At 41.1% G+C, this 19223-nt stretch overlaps 2 protein-coding genes across 3 annotated transcripts; both read right to left on the reverse strand.

The window, feature by feature from the left end:
* Positions 1–2714: 2714 nt before the first annotated feature.
* On the reverse strand, positions 2715–5026 carry LOC306703526 (calcium homeostasis modulator protein 2-like). The gene is made up of 2 exons (XM_079169524.1): positions 4460–5026; positions 2715–3476 (listed from the first exon to the last, which is right to left on the reverse strand). The coding sequence occupies exons 1-2, from the start codon at positions 5009–5011 to the stop codon at positions 3063–3065; spliced, it is 966 nt and encodes a 321-aa protein (XP_079025650.1). The 5' UTR covers positions 5012–5026; the 3' UTR covers positions 2715–3062.
* A 6388-nt stretch (positions 5027–11414) lies between these two features.
* calhm3 (calcium homeostasis modulator 3) lies at positions 11415–17482 on the reverse strand. 2 transcript variants are annotated; one of them, XM_079169148.1, is made up of 5 exons: positions 17418–17482; positions 16965–17270; positions 15237–15364; positions 13724–13851; positions 11415–12269 (listed from the first exon to the last, which is right to left on the reverse strand). In XM_079169148.1, exons 2-5 carry the CDS (start codon positions 17249–17251, stop codon positions 11820–11822), a joined length of 993 nt encoding a protein of 330 aa, XP_079025274.1. In that variant the 5' UTR covers positions 17252–17270; positions 17418–17482; the 3' UTR covers positions 11415–11819. The 2 variants fall into 2 exon arrangements, with proteins under 2 accessions (XP_079025274.1, XP_079025273.1); XM_079169147.1 differs by having other exon boundaries at positions 16965–17454.
* Positions 17483–19223: the final 1741 nt, after the last annotated feature.

Genomic DNA, 19223 nt, shown 5'->3' on the forward strand with positions numbered 1-19223 from the left:
TATTAAAATATATTAACATTTGTGAAACTTGGAACTGATTTAAACATAACAGTAATAAAACCAGTATACAAAACAGTATTCTGCACCAAATAAATAATAATAATAATAAATAATGAAATAAATGAATAAAAAACGTTCTGCTAAAATGCCAATATACAGTAACAGTATATTCTATATCCAAAATATATATAAAAAACTTTTCCCAGTTGTGCAGCCAAAAAAGACAAAAAAAAAAAATCTATTCTGCAGCACTTAATAGGCTATAAATAAAGTGTTTTCTTCCTTTATTTATGCAATTAGTAGTAGTGCTGGGCAACGATTAACATTTGTAATCTCGATTAATCGCATGGATGTTTTGCGATTAATCGCATTGTTATGGCAAAGTTCAATAATGAATTCAAAAGTAGTGTACTGCGCACTTTTATTTGAAAAGTACTGCTATATGAACAATAACATTTGGTTTGCACACTTTAAACAAATAAGGTGCTTTTTTACAGCAGTATTCCCTTTACACAGTAGCAGTTATAGTTCTTGCACTGTCTGTGCTCAGTGTGCTGACTGTATGTAAAACGTGTTCCACTGCTGTGCAACAGGAATAAAATGTTTCAATGTCAGAGCATGTGAATGCAGCTCTACTGTTGATCAATATAATTCTGTAACTCCGAGGTGATGATGGTTACCCAGCGATCAAAGAATAAAGACACTTTACGCACAATTTAGGTGTATTTTCCCTTTAACTCACGAGATGCCGGTAGCATGTTTTATACTTAATGTGAATATAATTCATACTTTGTTGGCATCTTATTCTGAAAACCGGATGTTCGTCTGAAGAAACCGGATGTTGTCTCACGTTAATCTTTCTGCTAACTTTCAAAGTCCTTCGCTTGCTCCCGATCTGTGCCATTTGAATGCGTTTACCGTGAGTTTCAGCATATAGGTGCACTAACATGTAAGTTGAGCACGGAGATCTGAGTGTCTGCTGACTTTACCGCAGCGATGTCCAGTAGTCTCCATTCCTCCACCGCTGCCAGCGAGCAACGGACTTTCAAAATAAAAAGAAACGCGCTATAAATAATTGTCGGCGTTAATTAATGAATGCGTTGACGCGATAATAACGCGTTGACTTGCCCAGCACTAATAATAATACGAATGACTTTGCAAATACATTGTGCAAAATATTTTTTTCTAACAGGCAATTCAAATTAACAAAATATTGGTGGGGACAATTCTTTCCCAAACTTTGGTCCTGACTAGTCCCTATGGACCATATGCAAACCTACGCCCTTGGACTGTCCCCTGTCGGTTGGTCTGTGGTGTTTCCTGGTCCGTGGTGTTTCCTGTTTATTTTGGACAATGATTCCTGGTATGTCTCTGATGTGATCCCTGCTCTTCTCTGCCATGTTTTCTGTTTAGTAGTTTTGTTTTCTTGGATTGTTTTTGTTATACATTTTTTGATACCCCTGCTCTAGTTTTTGTGTTAGACATTTTTCTTAGTAATTAAAGTCACCATAATTCAACCCTCTGTTTCACTGTGTCTCCATGCATTTGGGTCCATCCCCTATTACCGTTTTGGCCTTCAAAACCTGACAATGGAGCCAAATCCAGGCCAATAGCTTTGATCATTTGAAAAATCAAGTTGCGGTCTTGAACATTGAAAAATACAGCAATGTATTCAAAATAAACAGAATTTTGATTCAGTTCTGGAATTGTTGTGAATAAAATATTTATTTTCATTTTTCCCTTTCATATATATTTTGATATTTGAGGTCTGATATTTTCAGATTCAAATCTTATTTTTTTCAGTTTAGACTTTTGGCCCTGACACATAAAGGCCTCTGGAAACAACAGTACTCTTCACCATTGTCCGGCTGGGGTCCGCTACACTATTGGCTTGCAGACCGGAGCATTGGAATCTGTCTGGCCAGATTCTTGTTGTTGAATTAAGCATCAGTACAGAAACACAGGTACCATCCCAAGTTGGATGTTGGGAATTTAATACTGCATGAAAAAAGACTACGCCTCATTGTAATCAGCCTAATGAAAGAGATGAAAACGTTTAAAAAATAAAATTTGCGTTATAAATCACTAGCTTTACATAACCCATAAAAGATGACTATGTGACTTAATCAGGACCACATAAAATGTCACATCAAGGGATGGCTGGACTGGAGTACTCTGACAGATTCAGCCCATAGAGACAGTATACTGCCACACTTAATAGTTTTGAGTTTATTAATGAACAAAGTTAACTTTTAAAAGGAACATTGCAAATGGAACTAGAAATAATCAGAATCTTTTAATGAGGAATCTGACTTAATTACAGTCAAATCCTTTATCTAGCGCCACACTTACACCTGGTAATAAGCTTTTTCCTTGACTAGTTTCAGCCCGCGTTGTGATCAAATTTGATTTGCAAATTAGGTGGGCAGAGCAGGCGGGCTTGTCAACAAACAACAAACATGGTGAACATATCAAGACACAGACCACATGTTAATACCAGGGGTAAACGTACCTCAGTGCCCTGTACGCTTGGATTATTTAAAATTTTATATTTTTGGATCACATTGAAACACTAAGTCAAAAGGATACTTTTCAGAGAATTTGAATGGCAAAAACTAACATATATAAACATATATTTATGTGTGTGACCAAGCAGACTTGTCCAGACGTGTCCACGCCGCCACTACGTTACAAGTCGTAGCATAGCAATCTACCGTGCATTGGTGGAACCCACCATCCACACTTGTCTTCCAAATGCTGTCCACAGCTGTCCAAGTGTCCATCTGGGAGCATAACCAAAGTTGTATTGATAGTGAACTAAAGGTTTGAGTATGTTTCAAACTAAATTGGTCTTATGAGGTATCATCGAAACCTGCCTAAAGGCAATGTGGCAGAAATAGTGTGTGTGACCGTCAAGATTGTCTGTTTCAGAAAGTTATGAAATAGGAAAGGAAAAGAGGGAGGGGGCTACACTGTATTTGCTATTTGATGATGCACTCTGTTTGAAACATAGTGAGGCCTTTATGCTAGCAGTCACTGGACCACCTTCCAGAAGGATCCGGTCAGCTGAGCATGTCCATCTCTTTCTCCATAGCCTCCATGTTATTCTCCAGACTGTACGTGGCCCATTTGTTGAGCCTGCTGTAAAGAGGCAGTCCTTTATTCTCCCTGTAGAGGTAGACACCAGTCACCCTGTTCCAATTGGTGCTACAGATGGGACCGGCACTCTGGTGCTCACCCAGCTGCTCCTTCTCCTCCGTCTCCAGTGCCACAAAGCCAAAGAAGCTCTTAACGTTCTCCGCCGCCAGCAGGCGGGCGTGGACAGCCGCAGTGCGCTGGAAGAGGGTCTTTTCATTAGAGCGGTACTGGGACCAGTAATTCTCCTGCTGGTAGCCAAGTGGAGAGAAGCAGCGCTTCATGCACAGCATCAGGAACACCGTCAATGACATTACTGCCACCAGCAGCCAGCCTATCAGCTGAAAAGAACAGAGAGCATCGAGGTCAACACCATTAGTAGGTTCTGAGGTAATGGATCAGTTACATTTGTGTTTGCTGGTTCATATTTTTACCTTTGTCTACTCTTCCCCTCTCTAACAACCCTGCAGGAAGATCGCTGGGCCTTGAAGCAAATTTTACATAGTGGCCAAAAACGATGGATTACAATTTCCGGGGACCTTCATGTGATGCCACTGTGCCCAAAGACATTTTTTCCCCATAGACTTACATTTGGAATTAGATGTCTTTCATTTTAGCCATAAAGCTAAACATTTTATCGTAGCGACTATATACTAAAATAAGTGGACAAACATAAGTTATTGCTCCACATGTGCCAAAAAGTTCCAATTGTTCCATTAATGTAGCTTCAGAAACAAGCTACATAATGAAACTATTCTTGTCACAGTGTTCAGTGACTGTGTGCAGCCTCCTGAAGTCTCGTCTTCACAGTGAGATTGCCAGGTTTGGTGCTATTATGCCCAAAACCATTACTGAGTGACTGCACTGTATCTTAAGGCCTGCAGCAAAGAGAAAACTACCCATGTTATCGGCGCCACCACACCTCGTAGACAGGGATGCTGCACAGAAGCACTAGGCAGATGGATACAGCTGTTGTGCATCAATAAATAGTTCCAGCAGTAAGGCTGTAGGTGTATTTTTGAATGTTGCTGTTTCCATCTGCCTCCAGTCTTTATGCTAAGCTAGGCTAACTATGGCCACACTCCGGAAAAGAGTGTAATGAAAACAAACAAGATTTGTTTCAAGCCTCTCGCTTATTTTTTTGGAAAGAAAGCAAATAAATGCCTCCCAAAATGTGTAAGTATTCCTTTCATGGGATTTGATGGCAAATCAGATCGAAAGTAGCAGCTGGCATTTATTTTTCATTGATATTTAACATCCCTTACTTGTGTGCACCTGTAATAGCTACACTTAACCTGCAGACAAATAAAATAAAGTACATTACCTGAGATTCATATTTCAGTCGTCGCTCAACTTCGGCCCAGAAGCGTTGCAGCTCTGTTGGAACACTGTCTTGACATGGGAATTTTGCCATTACCATCGACCCCTGACCTGAGGGGAAGCCTTCCAGTGTGCCGGGGTCAATGAACTCGCTGAGGGCACACATGTACGCCTGGCCCTGCAGCAAAGAGAAAACTACCCATGTTATCGGCGCCACCACACCTCGACCGATGATGGTTCCCAGCAGCGCAAAGGCAGAGGCTCCCGACAGCTTCCGGCACCTTCTGAGCCGACACTCAGACACTAGGTCCCACGTGCTCTTGTTCATCATTATTCCAACGAGGAAAAACGCCAGTGCCGGAACACCGATGGCAGCCAGGCCGTAGAGATAGTTCCTCCCAGACGAACAAGGACATTCAAAGGCGAAAACGTTGTATGCAGTCTGGCTGGCCACAGTGCCCAGTGCAATCAGACCGTTGAAGATCATCACATCTTTACTCTTGAAGAAGAGGGACACAAACTTAAAGTTCTCTGTGACGAGTGCTGCAGCAGCCATGTTTGGATGTTGTGTCTTTACTGAGGATAACACTGAAGAGCTATGAGTTTTGTTTACAGGACTGTCAGGCTGCAGACAGAAGGAAAAGGGAAATAAATAAGAAACAATAAGTTTGAGATTTTTTTCAGTTTTAAACGAGCACTCCGCAGTATTTATTACTGTAGTCTGAATGACTGTTTTGTAATGAATGGATTCAGTTTAGTTGCAGAAAATAAGTCTAACACTTTCGTCATACTTACCAATCAAAAAAGAAGCCAGAGCCCGTGGAAAACAGGTTTTCTTTATTGAAAACAAAGAATGAAGTCATGCAAACTCACGCTCTGGCAGTGTCCTGAGGCTGGACATGTGACTCAGACTTTTTAATCCATTTTTATCATCCAGTGCAATTTCAGGGAAAAACTGTACTGAGAAGTCTCTGCTTTTGCGTGCAACTTTGAGGCTGTGTTAGCAGTCTGGGCACTTGTGGTGACTCACAGTCAGGAACTGCCCTCCGGTTTCCTCCCCAATGGAAAAAAAAATGTGGTCTGTAAATGAAAACATGTGTTGCTCACATAGCAATACCACAAAAAAAAGCGGGACAAACAAGGAACTGAGAGGCTGCTCCTGATGGCCAGTATGATTCTGGCTTAACCCAACAGCTAAACTGTCACTTACGAATAAGGAAGTCAAAAAAGTTTGACTAACTTCTTACCCTTCCTTCTCATTTGGAAAAATCCCAAATGATTTAGTTGTTTTTTTTCCACTTGGACCTGTACGCTCTACAATTTCTCCTCTACCCTTCTTGCTTCTTGGTTAGGGTTAGTCTCTTAGCACTGACCATCAAACATTTGGAGGAAAATTATTGTTTGCCAGCCACTAGAACAATCCTCTTGGACCCGAGCGAGCCCCATTTGGGGTTCAGAGCGAGATTTTTAACCGAAGAGAGCGTCGTAGAAAGCAAAGTTCATAAAGAAATTTAAAAAAGAAATTACATTTTTTTTTTTATTTTATCGAAAAAAGTCTCCTTAATGTAATCACATTAACCATTTTACATACTGCAAACACCATTATAAACTATTCTACTAACTAACTAAGAAGATTCGCCACAATATCATGCATTTTACGCCACAGCCGGCAAGACAACAACTCTGAGAATGCTTCGTTAATCTCGGGCATAGCGTCTCACCCGGCATAGCACACTGCTAACAACATTAGCATTCCACACAGAGTTCAACGGTATCGTCCAAATTACTCTCCGTCAAAGCGTTCAGGAGTTACAGCCAACAAGCCACAGAAAGCACAACTCCCACACTGCGAAAATATTATAACTGTATCATACCTTGAGTCGGTTTTGAGGGCCAAAACGGTGAAATCCGCAAATATTCCTTATTAGTAATGTGTTTGTTTGCTAAGTAGGTACGCCTGGAACTGAAGATGGCGTTTCTCCGTTCATCTGAGCCAAAATGGTGGTCAAAATGCCAGCGGCGAATCATACAAGGGGCTTGGGGGCTGACTGCTGCACGGTTTTGGAGTTTTATTGGCTGAAAATGTTGTCAATCACTTCATGGAACACACGAGTGTGTTCGTTTTGAGCACCCGGTTGTAACGAGTGGTCTCATGACAAGATCCGCCCGGCAGAGCCTGAGCAAGGGCTCCAGACAAACAGACAGAGACATCCAGGAGAGATATGACAGGTCAAAATGGGTCAAAATGGGTCAGAATGATGCCAAAATGAAGCCAAACATCTGTTAGATTGTACAATATGAGTGATAAATAAAGTGAAATATAGTGAAATATATAATTATAAAGTATATAAATGTACAATGGAACAGCTACAAATTCTGGTTCGAAAATGAGAATTTGGCATGTCTTTTTTTAGATAAACACCTATAACTTTGTGCTATGAATTGGGAATGTTTTTAGGCTAGCCAGGGCCTCATTTAATAAATTACAGTGCTTTTTCTTCAGACGAACCTGGGAATTTTCCCTGTTTGCTGTGTTTGCTGTGTTCAGCTACTATTAACCAGTAACATATACACAATATTAACTCATCTCATCAAATCTCACAATCCCTAGTGTTATTCAAGCTTCAACATTTTTTAAATAGACCTTGTAGTTACAGAATTGTAGTCTCTTTTGTATGGGTTACGATTTTCGAGAAGAGGCCTAAAAAAAGGCTTAGGGTCCAAAAGTGTGTATTATTTAGAAATATCTCAACAACTATTGGATGGATTCTCATTAAATTCATGTTCCCCCTCAGTATGAATTGAAATTGTCACTTTGGTGATCCTCTAAGTTTTCATCATCCCGTGTCACACCTCCAAATCCTATTTTTGATATTTTGGTTTATGACCAAATATCTGCAAAACTAAAGGCATTCCTGTGAGCCTCAGCTGTATTTTGTACTAATTAGCAAATGATAGCATGCTAACACTCTAAACTAAGATGGTACTAACATGATACCTGACATGCTAACTTTAGCATTTAGCTAAAACCACAATTTGGCCTAAGTACAGCCAATAGAGTGTAAATAAGAAGTGGGTGTGGTCAACTTGATGCCATCCATTAGTTTCTGGACTGCTGTATTTGAAGCCTCAAGTTTGGTGTTTTGGCCGTCAAAACAAAGTTCTAAAACACCCTTTTTTATTGTGTTTGCACCAAAAGAAACAATCATATTTCTTAGAATGCCGTTTTGAGGGACTCTTTTTGTAGATACTCTCCCAGCACAAAAGGAACCATAAGTAATGTTGCTGTACCAACATTGGTTGAACACACGAACCAGAACTGTCAACCGCCATTAAACAAAACCCTGTTAGATGTGAGAATGACAACACAAGAAACAGCTCGTACAAAAAAGAAAGGAAACACAGACAAATGGACTGCAAGCTAACCCAATAGCACAGACACTTGAAATACTGAAATAGAAAAAAAGTACTTTTTTGACTGCTATTTTGCTTGTGTTTGTATGATTGTGGCTTGTAACTGAGTTGTTTATTCCTTCTTACCTAAAAAGCTAAGAGAGCTTAAGGAAAGTAAACTATAACAACTCGGACAGCTTACGTCACTCAAACATTCCTATTGGCGTAGCTTACATCACTTAAACATTTCCATTGGCGTTGCAGAAAGAATCCCTTGAAGGCAGTGGTGGGCCGTCAGGGCCTGCAAAGCCTTCTCTGCTGGCCTAAACAGAATCACAAAGTTAGAGCTATTTTATCATTTTTCTTAAATTACATTACATTACAGTCATTTAGCAGACGCTTTTATCCAAAGCAATTTACAATAAGTGTATTCAACATCGGTATTCAAGAGAACTACTAGTCACCAGAAGTCATAAGTGCATCACCTTTGCTAAACAAGTATCTAAGAGCATAAACCAGAGCAAACGTACAGTGCAGAAACAAACATTACAACACGCAATACAATAAGTGCAACGAACTAATACGATTACAATAAGTGCAACGAACTAATACGATTACAATAAGTGCAACAAGCTAATACGAATAAAATAAGTGCAACATACTAATACGAATACAATGAGTGCTAAGTGGAAGGCTCAGGGTAGCACTTCTTGAAGAGGTGAGTTTTCAGCCTGCGCCGAAAGATGGGCAGCGACTCTGCTGTCCTGATGTCAGTGGGGAGTTCATTCCACCATTGTGGGGCCAGGACAGAAAACAGCCGTGACCGGGTCGATCGGCCGCAGGGACCTCTGAGCGACAGGGCAACCAATCGCCCTGATGCAGCAGAGAGAAGTGGTCGAGCGGGGGTGTAGGGCTTGACCATGGCCTGGAGATATGAAGGAGCTGTTCCTTTCACTGCCCTGTAGGCTAGCACCAGAGTCTTAAACTGGTTGCGAGCTCTTACAGGGAGCCAGTGTAGAGAATGGAGAAGGGAAGTTATGTACACTACATGTATTATAATTTATACAAATATTTTTCCCATTATCTTATTTTCTCATTGCACAGCTACCGTCTTCCTCAGTTGCTCTGCTTCCAATGCAGCTTGTTTTAAGTAGAGTATTTATCCAATCAGATTTCACCTCTGTGTTTCTAGGTAGAAGAGAGGCCCAGGCCTGCAGACTCACAAGTGAATCCCTTTGCAGTTTAAGTGAATGGGGACGATATTGTTGATTGTCATAGTGTTCAACCAATCAGACCTTTAGTTTGACATGTTGGGCGTATTCTTTGACGTGTCAGAGCCTTCTAGCTGGCCTAGCCATACGTGATTGGTCAGTGTGCTAGCGCGACATGTTGGGTGGTGACAATCCCAATATCTGCTGCCTCTGTGGAGCGACATGTTCAGCCTTCAAACGCATTAAAACCTATTCAAGAAATACAACTGGGGAGACTCGACTGTCTTCACTGGCATCCATGAATCGAGAAGGACTTCTTACTGGAACTAAAACGCACGGATGTACTGAACAACCGTGAGATTAAACTCTTTATTAACAAAGAAAGGAGGAACAGCAGCTAAATAGTGAACAGCAGCTCTGGTAAGTTAAATGCATTTGTTTGTACTTCTGCAGTAGCTTTAAGATGCTTGTTCATATATTATTTGTACATCTTGTTTTTATGAAGATTGGATTTTTGTTTGGTTTAATATGTGATAGGAACCATTGTTACGTCCAGTGTTGCTCTGGTGACATATTTAACTGGTGCCAGTGTTGCCAACTTAGCGACTTTTTAGCTAAATCTGACGACTTTCCAAACCCTCATGACGTCAAAAGCTACTAGCGACAAATCTAGCGACTTGTTCTGGTGTTATTGGAGACTTTTGTGACGTTAAAGCACGTACGTTCTGCACTGTCATGAACGAGCAGCGGGTTCTGCCCCTCCGCCGCCACAAAGCACTCACAGGCGGTAACTCGCGCAGCAGTCCCAGCTGCAGTCAGAGGAGAGGAGACGCACTCCCGGCGTATTCTCTGCAGTTAGTGTATTTACAGGTGTTGGCTTCATTTTTACATAAAACAAATAATAACCGTAGCTGTGTTTCAGCTGCAGGACAGCAGTGAAGGCCCAGCTATAAAATGCACGGCCCGCCACTGCTTGAAGGTAGCTCTCAGGGGGAAACTCCAGAACTGTTGGCCATTAGAAAGAATGCAAATTTAAGGAGGTTGCTGCTGACACAGCCTTACATAGCCGCTAGCTTAGCTGTAGACTTTTAGTCTTGTTCCTCTGATTTGTCACCCATCTATGCTATGCTTCGACGTGCAACTCTTTTAGCTTTTTTGGAAATAAATGTATATGCTTGCTTTCAGAAGTAAATGAAGAGCTTTGACAATTAGAACATTGATAAGAAGCACGCCAACAACAATATCTAAAAATAGCTTACATTATCTAACATTAGCCAACATAAACTACTGGTAATATCAGAGAAAGTGAGGTTGTAGCAACAAAACCCCTGAGACTGTTAAAATAAGCAACAGTGTATTTTGTTTCTCTGGATTTCAAATTTAATTTGTAAGACAAAGAATGTTATTTCTTCTTTCAAAATGTATAGTCTCACTTTAAAATGGTGAACATGTTAACAAACAATTGCCTATTTATACATCCAGTAGTTACGGAGCATCATCATCATTCATTTAAAGTAGTGTTTGTCTTTAGCTGCTAAGAAGCTAAAGGTTCCATAGCGCTGAGGGGAACTGCAGAGTTGGTGTAAGTTAACAGTGGTTGTACGTCAACACATACACAGATTTGATACATTGTTAATGTCGAAATATTTATAAGTGGCCTTAAAGCAATCTAAATACAATGAAGTAGTAAATAGTATCTTTGCGAGAGTCTGTAGACTAGACTTATTTGGTTCCAAACATTCATTTGCATGTTTCCATTAATCTGTGTGAGTGAGCTGCACGTCAACAGCCTGTATGCAAAACCAGCAAGACGTCGCACCCTAACATAGTCAAATTACCCTCGCAAAATGCTTTGGCCCCTAGGAGTTAATGTATTTTTTAGAAGTCAAAAACAAGATGTGGTGACTGAGTGAAAAAGAAGGAGAGAAGGCGATGGAGATGAGAGAGGAAGAGTAGGTATTACCCACTGTGCCCAGGTTAGGATTAACATGTTGTCCCTCTGCTGTTCAACACACACAAATCTTACCTTATGCAATCCTAACTCTTCATTACCACAGAAATATATATGATCTTTGGTTTATACAGTTGAACCTATGGGCTCAATTAACACCTCAACACCTAACATAATTATAGTGTAATAATATAGTTTTATTGTATAAACATAATACTAAAACACACATTTTTCTTACATTTTTGTCCTGTTTAAGACAAATTTCAATGACTCAAATCCAAAATGTTTGGGTCAAACATAAGGATGAAATAAAAAAGGTGTATGTATAATTTTTACCAAATTATTTTTAATACACTGGCAGGAAAGACAAGTGAGGAGTCAGAGAGAAAGAGACAGAGGCAGTTAGGTGAGAGAGACGTGTAGTAGCTTTTACTTTACTCACAATAATTAAGCATAGCCAACATTCATTTGCAGATGTTTTGTGATCATTTGACCCTCTTTTGTATTTACAGATTGTAGTGTGGATCACTCACTGCAACATTTAACTTGACAGATCATTTATGCTCCTGCCCACTGTGTTGGTTTTCAAGGTGTTATCCAAATGTTGGCTCTCCAAACCTCTTGCTGCACATATTTAGATCAGGGTAATAAAAAATAAAATAATGCCCCTGAATTCTGACCTCTGCATTTCTAAAACCCTGCGTACGGCCATGCTACACAGAGGTAACCTACACCTAACATGACGCTATAGCTTCATGGTAGTGAAGTCATGACATGATTCACCCTGCAGCTTTACAGCACATTGTGTCCTACACATCAGAGTATAAAGTCTTCCCGTTACGGTCCTCCCAGGTAACGCACGTTTTGGGTCTGTGGGCTATCCTTGTGACGTCCAGCTCAGGTTTATTATAGTACCATTTGTTGAGAAGCTGGTCCACCTGTTCCTGCTTTGACACCCCGTGAAGCCTCTCCTCTTCCTCATCCTCCCACTCCCCTTTGGGGTTGGTGACGAAGAGTGGGTGGGGAAGACGGAGCACAGCATCCTCCCTCATGTCCTCGAAGAACTGCACCACACACTTGCGGGCGAAGTCGCGGGCATGCAGGACGCAGGTCTCGTCGAAGAGTTTCTGCTCCACGTCGAGGTAGTTGCTCCAGTAGCGCGTCTGCAGGGAGGCGGCGTGGTCGTCGAAATAGGGCTTGATGAGGCGTCCCATTGCTCCCAGTACAATCAGGAAGAGGAGGATGGACCAGCCGACTGCCTAGACAGGGCAAGGAAAGTAGGCAAATACAAAGCCAACAAAAGCTGTCAGTCTGAAGTGACTGTGACGAGTGCACAAAGAATCGTCTGTCACTAGCACCAATTGTTCATAATATTCCCACATACGGAGGTCACAAAAGTCTGATCAGGTGACTAGTGTGTCAACAATTCAGCATTGCAGCCTCAAAAGCGAAATCAGCATTTAATGTGAAAGTCAGTTTTTCCAGGGTTGAGGATAGGCACTATGTATATCTTGCGATTGTGTGGGTTTTCTCATACTTTGTTTTATCCTATCTATTCTAATCTGTTATGACAACTCTGTGTTCATCAAGTGAAATGATTGGTTTCCCCATTTTCATAGTTTAACTTAAACTTGTGGAGCTAATATTTGCAGAGGACGTTAGCACAACATTAACTAACGTTAGCAAGATTTTCCATAAGTTACAAAACATGTATTCAGGGGATGCCGTTAGTGACAGTGTGGGCTCCGCGGTAGCTCCTACAGCTTGATGGCGCAGAAGCGGGCCTAGCGAAGGGTCAATTGCAGCATAGTGCCATCTCCAGGAATGTCAACTCTGTTCAATGCTTCAGTGTCATGAGAATTTATGGTAATTTATGATGCTATTTTAGAGCTAAAAAACTAAAGATTAAATGAATTTACCATAGCTTGATCGAATGTGATTCGTCAAAACTACACACACAAACAAAAAAAGAACACATATGAATGAATCTTTATAGAGATTACTAAAACCCAAATCAAGAGTCTGTAATAGAGCATGTGTCAATTTGATCATAAATGTAGTCACAGAGATATTATGGTTGTTTTTTGTGTCTTTCTAACCAAACATCTAATGTGATGGTAACGTAGCCGCTAGATAGCTCTCCCGCTGACAAGCTGTGTGGGTGGCTTGGGCGGTTTTATGGGCGTGACCTCGATTCCGCGGCTTTAGTCCTCGATCACCTCTGTGCACATTCTGAATCCAAGTGTCCGGGACGTTTTGGTTTCACCTTTGTACAGTGTTACAAAATGTTTTAGCTTCTGTAAAATATGCTTTTATCAGTTATATATCAGTTTTGGAGTGAGTCCTGCAGTGATAAAGTCTGAGAACTCATGAATAGACAGGTGACAGAGCTGTGGGGCCACACCCTGCCTCACTTCACAGGCTTACAGTAGTTGTTACTGGTTGGGCTGTATTGTAGTCATGACTGGGCCTAAAACTTCAAAGTTGTGGTTGCACCAAAAAGTTTTGAATTTATTATTGAAAGATAATCCCATATGTAGTTGGAGAAAGTGGAGACACTCCATCCATTTATACTGTCCATGGATCAGACTAGATATATAGGGTAAACTAACCCTTGACCCTGATTTTACAGAGCATACCGCCGATTGATGGTCTTCTTGACATGAAAAGTACAAAGATGTGTGTATGTAGAGACGAGGCTCTAACAGCTTACTTGAGAATAGCAGCGAACGTAACGAGAGACGGCTTTGCGGAAAGAGCTGTTCCTGAAGATAATATCCTCCTTGCAGGGCACTTTGGCCATGACTTTGATCACATCCAGACCTGTATCGTTGGGCAAACCTGCAAAAACACATAATACATCACACAAACCAATTATGCAACAACGGTAACATTATAGATTGCATTGAGGCCATGTCCACATTACTCCGTTTCCATTTGAAAACGCATACGTTTTGCTATGTTTACACTGAGCGTCCACACTACGCTGGAGTTTTAGAGCACCGTAAACGGATAAGTTTGAAAACGCTCCCGTGGTCGGATAAGTTTGAAAACTCTGGGGTTGCGTTTTTTTTGTGTGGACGGCCGAAACCGGATAAGTTTAGAAACGATGATGCCCACACCCGCGTTCGCTACTTGATTGGTTCTTAGCAGTCATGACGTGTCCTTCCCTGATTCGTCACATGTCTATCACGTGACCCTTACCCGGAAGCTCACGAACGACAACATTGATTACCGATCGACAACCAGTTTAATTTAACATGGACAACTACAGGCGATGCTGACCTTGTTGTCTTTACTAGCAGCTGTTGTGCTGTTAAAGTCTGCATTATTAGGGAGGAAGCAGCTGTTATTTGAGCGATCAGTGAGTCCAGCGGCGTTATCAGACCTATGGAGCGGCCGTCTGAAGTCACGGTTAGCAGTAAATGCTATTCACGAGCCTATCACGTGAAACTCACAAACAACATTGATTACCGATCGACTACCAGGTTAATTTAACATGGAGAACTGATTACAGGCGTAGCTGACCTTGTTGTCTTTACTAGCAGCTGTTTTTCAGTAAAAGTCTGCATTATTACGGAGGAAGCAGCTGTTAATGGAGCCATCAGTGACCAGCGTGACCAGTGGCGTTATCAGACCTACGGAGCATCTGAAGTCGCGGTTAGCAGTAAATGCTATTCAGTAGGACAGATAGTTCAGCCACCAGCAGAGCTACGAGTGAGAACAGACAACGACCCCGAGGAAACGAGTGAGAGACGTGTGTCGACCACATTTATGGACCCATAATCTAGCAAACTGTTATGTGTAAGTGTTGATTTTAAAGTAAATTTGATATGTGAGAGAGAGAGACCTGCAGCGCTGTAACTAAGTCTGAAAAATAAAACTTCTAAAACTTTCCACGAACTGTCTGTTTGAGTTCATAGAGGAAGATTTTAGAGAAGATCTTAAGTATCAAACACGACCTTTCATTATTAAAGACTACTTTATTACTCTGTCGTATTTTTTTTAACTAAGCAACCAATCTACTTCCTGTTTACATCGACACTCATGCACATTGTACGTGAAGAGTCACGTGATATTCGTTTTCAGGCGCGTTAGTATGGACGGAGATCATTTCGAAAACGATGCTGAAACGCCGTGTGGACGGAGATCGTTTTTGTTTGAAAATGGAGTAGTAGGGATGTAGAATGTGTTCTTCTTTGAAGCATGTTGCATGTTGCCGATACCTGAGAAGAGTGCAGGGTCTACACTAACACTGAAGGCACAGATGAAGATCTTTCCATCCAGCAAAGTGACCAGGATCCACACCATTGGTGCCAGCATGGCCCTCTGAAGCATGGCTGAGAACAGGTACCTGCAGAAGGACATCGGACACGTTGTCATCCTCACAATTTCCACAGCTTGACCCTCAAATATCACCTTTAGCATAGTGTCAGCAACATATGGCCCTTATAATATATTCTAGTCAGGTCCCTGTCACAATCACGTTACTGAAATTGCTCTCATCAAAGTTTCAAGAGGAGCTTCTAATAAACTTCAGCAATACATTTGATATGTTGGATACTATCGTAACTTCAGCCCCCCTTAAGACATCATATGGGGTCCCCCCATTAAAATAGGAGTAGAACTGACATTGAACTGCATTCCGTGACCATTTCAATAATGCAAAAAGAAAATGGCGAGTTAGTTGGGTAGCTTTTCTTTCTTCTGAGTGGCAGGGAGTGAGGCAGTGGAGTCATTAGATGCAGCACTGCCGCCGGAACCAGCTCACTATTCGGCTGATTTTCTGTGACCAGTGTGGCATTAAAACATGGCGCAATTAGCAAGCTAATTCACTAGCCAGCTGTTCGCTAGTTAGCTAGATAGCTTGCTAATTACATCATGCTTCACTAATACACTGGTTACAGAAAATCAGCCAAACAAAGCTGACAGTCGTCTGGGGATAACAATGTGCTAAACCATGACAAGAGTGGTGGATGAACCATTGTTACGACTCCACTGCTAGTTGTACTTGTTACACCAAAACCTTACCTCAGTGATTCCGTGATATGTGGTTGGTTTTAGTTTATATGGAAGTTAGCCCGGTCGCAATGACAACGGTACACATAAAAATGGAGGCCGCTCTGACCATCCTGCTACATTGATTTGAATGAGAATGTCCGTTCAACTCCAATTTCTATGGGTCCCACAGAGCTTAATTCGCCGTGTTTTATTTCATCTTTCCATGCGCCCTCCCTCATATTATTCATAATAACAATATTCCCCATTATAATTATGCAGATGATACTCAATTCTACATATATCTTTCTTCTGATGACTCCCACCCTGTTGAGAAACTGATTCAGTGCATTGACCCAAATAACAATCTCAGAACCCATCGGCTATCGGTCCGATTACAGATAAGCCTGTTGGGGCAAGGGACTATATATCTGTGGTTCTGCTGTTGCCGGCAAATACCCGGGCCAAGGCTTTCTCTTCCGTTCGCTGCTCATTTTATGCAGTGCGATTAGCAACTTGAGATGTGGTGTCTAAAGTTGGAGGTGAGAGATGACGTGTACGATCAGATTGTTTAACAAGCTGACAGTTTACAAGCTCATTTTAAACCAATTAAAAGCGTAGTCATCGCCAGTGGGTCCCAATATTGCTTTTCGGTCAATGTATTCCACCTCTTTTGCTCTCCACTCGAACAGTTTACCTGAATTCAACCAAAGGTCTGCTCGAATGCAGTTGGTCAATACTACTCGGACTACAAACAGAAGCCAGAACACGATGCCAAAAGCGTTTACTGCTACGTTACCGTTAAAGAAAGGTCTGGCTACAACCATTATCATTCTGGTATACAGGAAAACGATGATCTGGCTTGTTTGTATTTCTTTAAACCAATAACATTGGTCACACTTTAACGTGCTTGATATCGTAAATACTATTTTAGTAAATAAACATTTTTGACTCACTTAACCACAGCGGGATTTTTGGATCTGTTACCAACGGGTCTCATCCACTCGTCCATCATGACGCCTGTATGTCGGTTGACCAGGACCCCCAGGAAGAACAGTATGATGGGCGGGACGATCATCACTCCCAGAGAGTACAGTTTGTTGTACTGAGGAAGGCACGGGCAGTTAAAGTCGAAGCTGGTGTAGAGCTTGACACTGACTAAGGCCAGGATGATACAGATTCCATTGGAGATGGACTCAGAGTTCGACTGAAAGTACTGCAGGACTAACTTCATACGCTCCATAGTTTAAATATACGGTAGCCTGTAGACAATGTTCAGGGTGGAAGTAAAAACCAGTGATGAAAACAGATAGTTTCAGTTGTAATTAACAATGTTACAAAAATGTTTTAGCTTCTATGAAATATGCTTTTCAGAAGAAAATCTGTACATGAAGGTACATTCTCTTTACCTCACAATAACTACTCCTTTGTGAAGAAAAGTCTTGAATCCACAATTTAAGCAGTTTCAATAAACAACCTGAGCTTTTGTGGGAATATGCCAGCTACGGAGTGAGTCCTGCAGTGATCCAGGTAGTCTGAGAATGCATGAATAGACATGAGCAGGTGACAGAGCTTTGTGGCCACACCCTGCCTCACAGGCTTTACAGCAGTAGTTCCTTGTAGGGCTTTATTGTAGTCATGACTGGGCCTGAAACTCAACTTCAAAGCATATGAGACTGTGCAGAAGATCAATCCCCACTGCTGTACTTTTTTTTTAATTACTAAAAGGATAATCCCTTATGTTCATAGTTTAGGCCCTCATTTCTTTTGGTTATGATCCGTTGGGTCAAGATGAGCAGTTGGAGACCAGCAGATATATTGTAAACATGCCAACGCTTAATTTGGAGGACAAACAAAAAGTGAAATGATTCTAGTGCCACATCTTTTATCTGTTAAATACTAACTCTCATTGTCATTTGTTCTCAACTGTCTTTTTAGATCCAGCCACTCCTTCCTGCCCAGCAGTAAGCCCATCACCTGACCTCTCTAGCCCCCACTACCCCAATAGTTACAGTCCATCTCCATTTTCCACCAGATTGTCTAATATGCTTGCTACTTAGCATTCAAGTCTTTATCTCTGTCCACCTCATCTGACTTATCTCCCCTTCTCTCTCCTTTTACCATGTGATACATTTGTTTGTGTGATAGATGGATGGCTAGGTGGATGGATGGACAAATGAATGGATGGATGACTGGGTGGATCTCTGTGGTTTTAAGCGATTGTATTAAATGGTCCAAAATTGTAGTGTATTGTATAGCAGTCAAAGTGCAGACTGCATCAGTATAATAAAGAACCTGCATATGTGACACCTGTGTATTTAATATGTACTGTATTATGTCAAAATACGTGAATCTTCTGTAAACTAGTTGGCAACAACATACTGCATTTAGCTCATACCAATAAAGCTGTTTGAATGAAAAATGCAATGAAAATGGCATGTACCATGTAAAGATTAGGGTCCGTATTCATAAAGCATCCTAGTACAAAGAGTTGCTGGTATAGATAAAAAAAATATTCACAAAGCACTTTAGCCCTTAAGAGAGCTGAAAAAAACTATTTGGGAGGACTTTATAGGAGTTTCTTAAGCAGAGGAGAAGATGATGCAAAGACAGAGAGGTAGGAGAGATATTTTCCAAACGCTGAATGACAGTTTGTGGTTAAGCTCACTAGAGATGCGCTCACATCTCGCACTCAAAGCAATAACAGCAGAAATAGAGGATATTTGGAAACTGCAAATGTTCGCTGGTTTATAGATTTACATGCCTACCAACGACGCTGCTTGTACAGACTGGCCAGCAATCAGAGAAACTGATGAAAAGCTGAGCTTTGCCCCAATAATAATAAAATAGATTAAGTTCTAAAAATTAAATTCAACAACGATCAGCATGTGAAATGGCTGCGTGCAAGTAAGCTTGTGCTTTCACAAATTTTGTAAGCTACTTTTAAAAGTCGGCCCATGGTTCGTGATTTATTCAACAGAGATGTTCAATATATAAAACAGTATTCATCTTTCCCCTCATAGTACATATTTTGGTTATGAATGGCCAGCAATAAGCTGTATTGGAGTAGATTGTGCTTGATTTGCTTATTAAGCATTCTCTAAATGTTAATGTCTCCCCCAGGTTTAATTTAATTTAAATGTAATACATTTTATAATAATTACTTTGTCAAGGATATATGCATTTATGCTGGGACAACATTCCAAGAAAACCAT

This window comes from Pholis gunnellus (genome assembly GCF_910591455.1).
Source record: "Pholis gunnellus genome assembly, chromosome: 11".
Taxonomy (NCBI): domain Eukaryota; kingdom Metazoa; phylum Chordata; class Actinopteri; order Perciformes; family Pholidae; genus Pholis; species Pholis gunnellus.

Excerpts from the sequence above, each read along its gene's own strand:
- LOC306703526 (XM_079169524.1), bottom strand. The coding sequence starts at position 5,011 with ATGGCTGCTGCAGCACTCGTCACAGAGAACTTTAAGTTTGTGTCCCTC. Across the intron at positions 3,477-4,459 it reads GACTGAAATATGAATCTCAG|CTGATAGGCTGGCTGCTGGT; the intron begins GTAATGTACTTT and ends TGTTCTTTTCAG.
- calhm3 (XM_079169148.1), bottom strand. The coding sequence starts at position 17,251 with ATGGAGCGTATGAAGTTAGTCCTGCAGTACTTTCAGTCGAACTCTGAG. Across the intron at positions 15,365-16,964 it reads AAAAATCCCGCTGTGGTTAA|GTACCTGTTCTCAGCCATGC; the intron begins GTGAGTCAAAAA and ends GTCCTTCTGCAG. Across the intron at positions 12,270-13,723 it reads ACGTTCGCTGCTATTCTCAA|GCAGTCGGCTGGTCCATCCT; the intron begins GTAAGCTGTTAG and ends TGCCCTGTCTAG.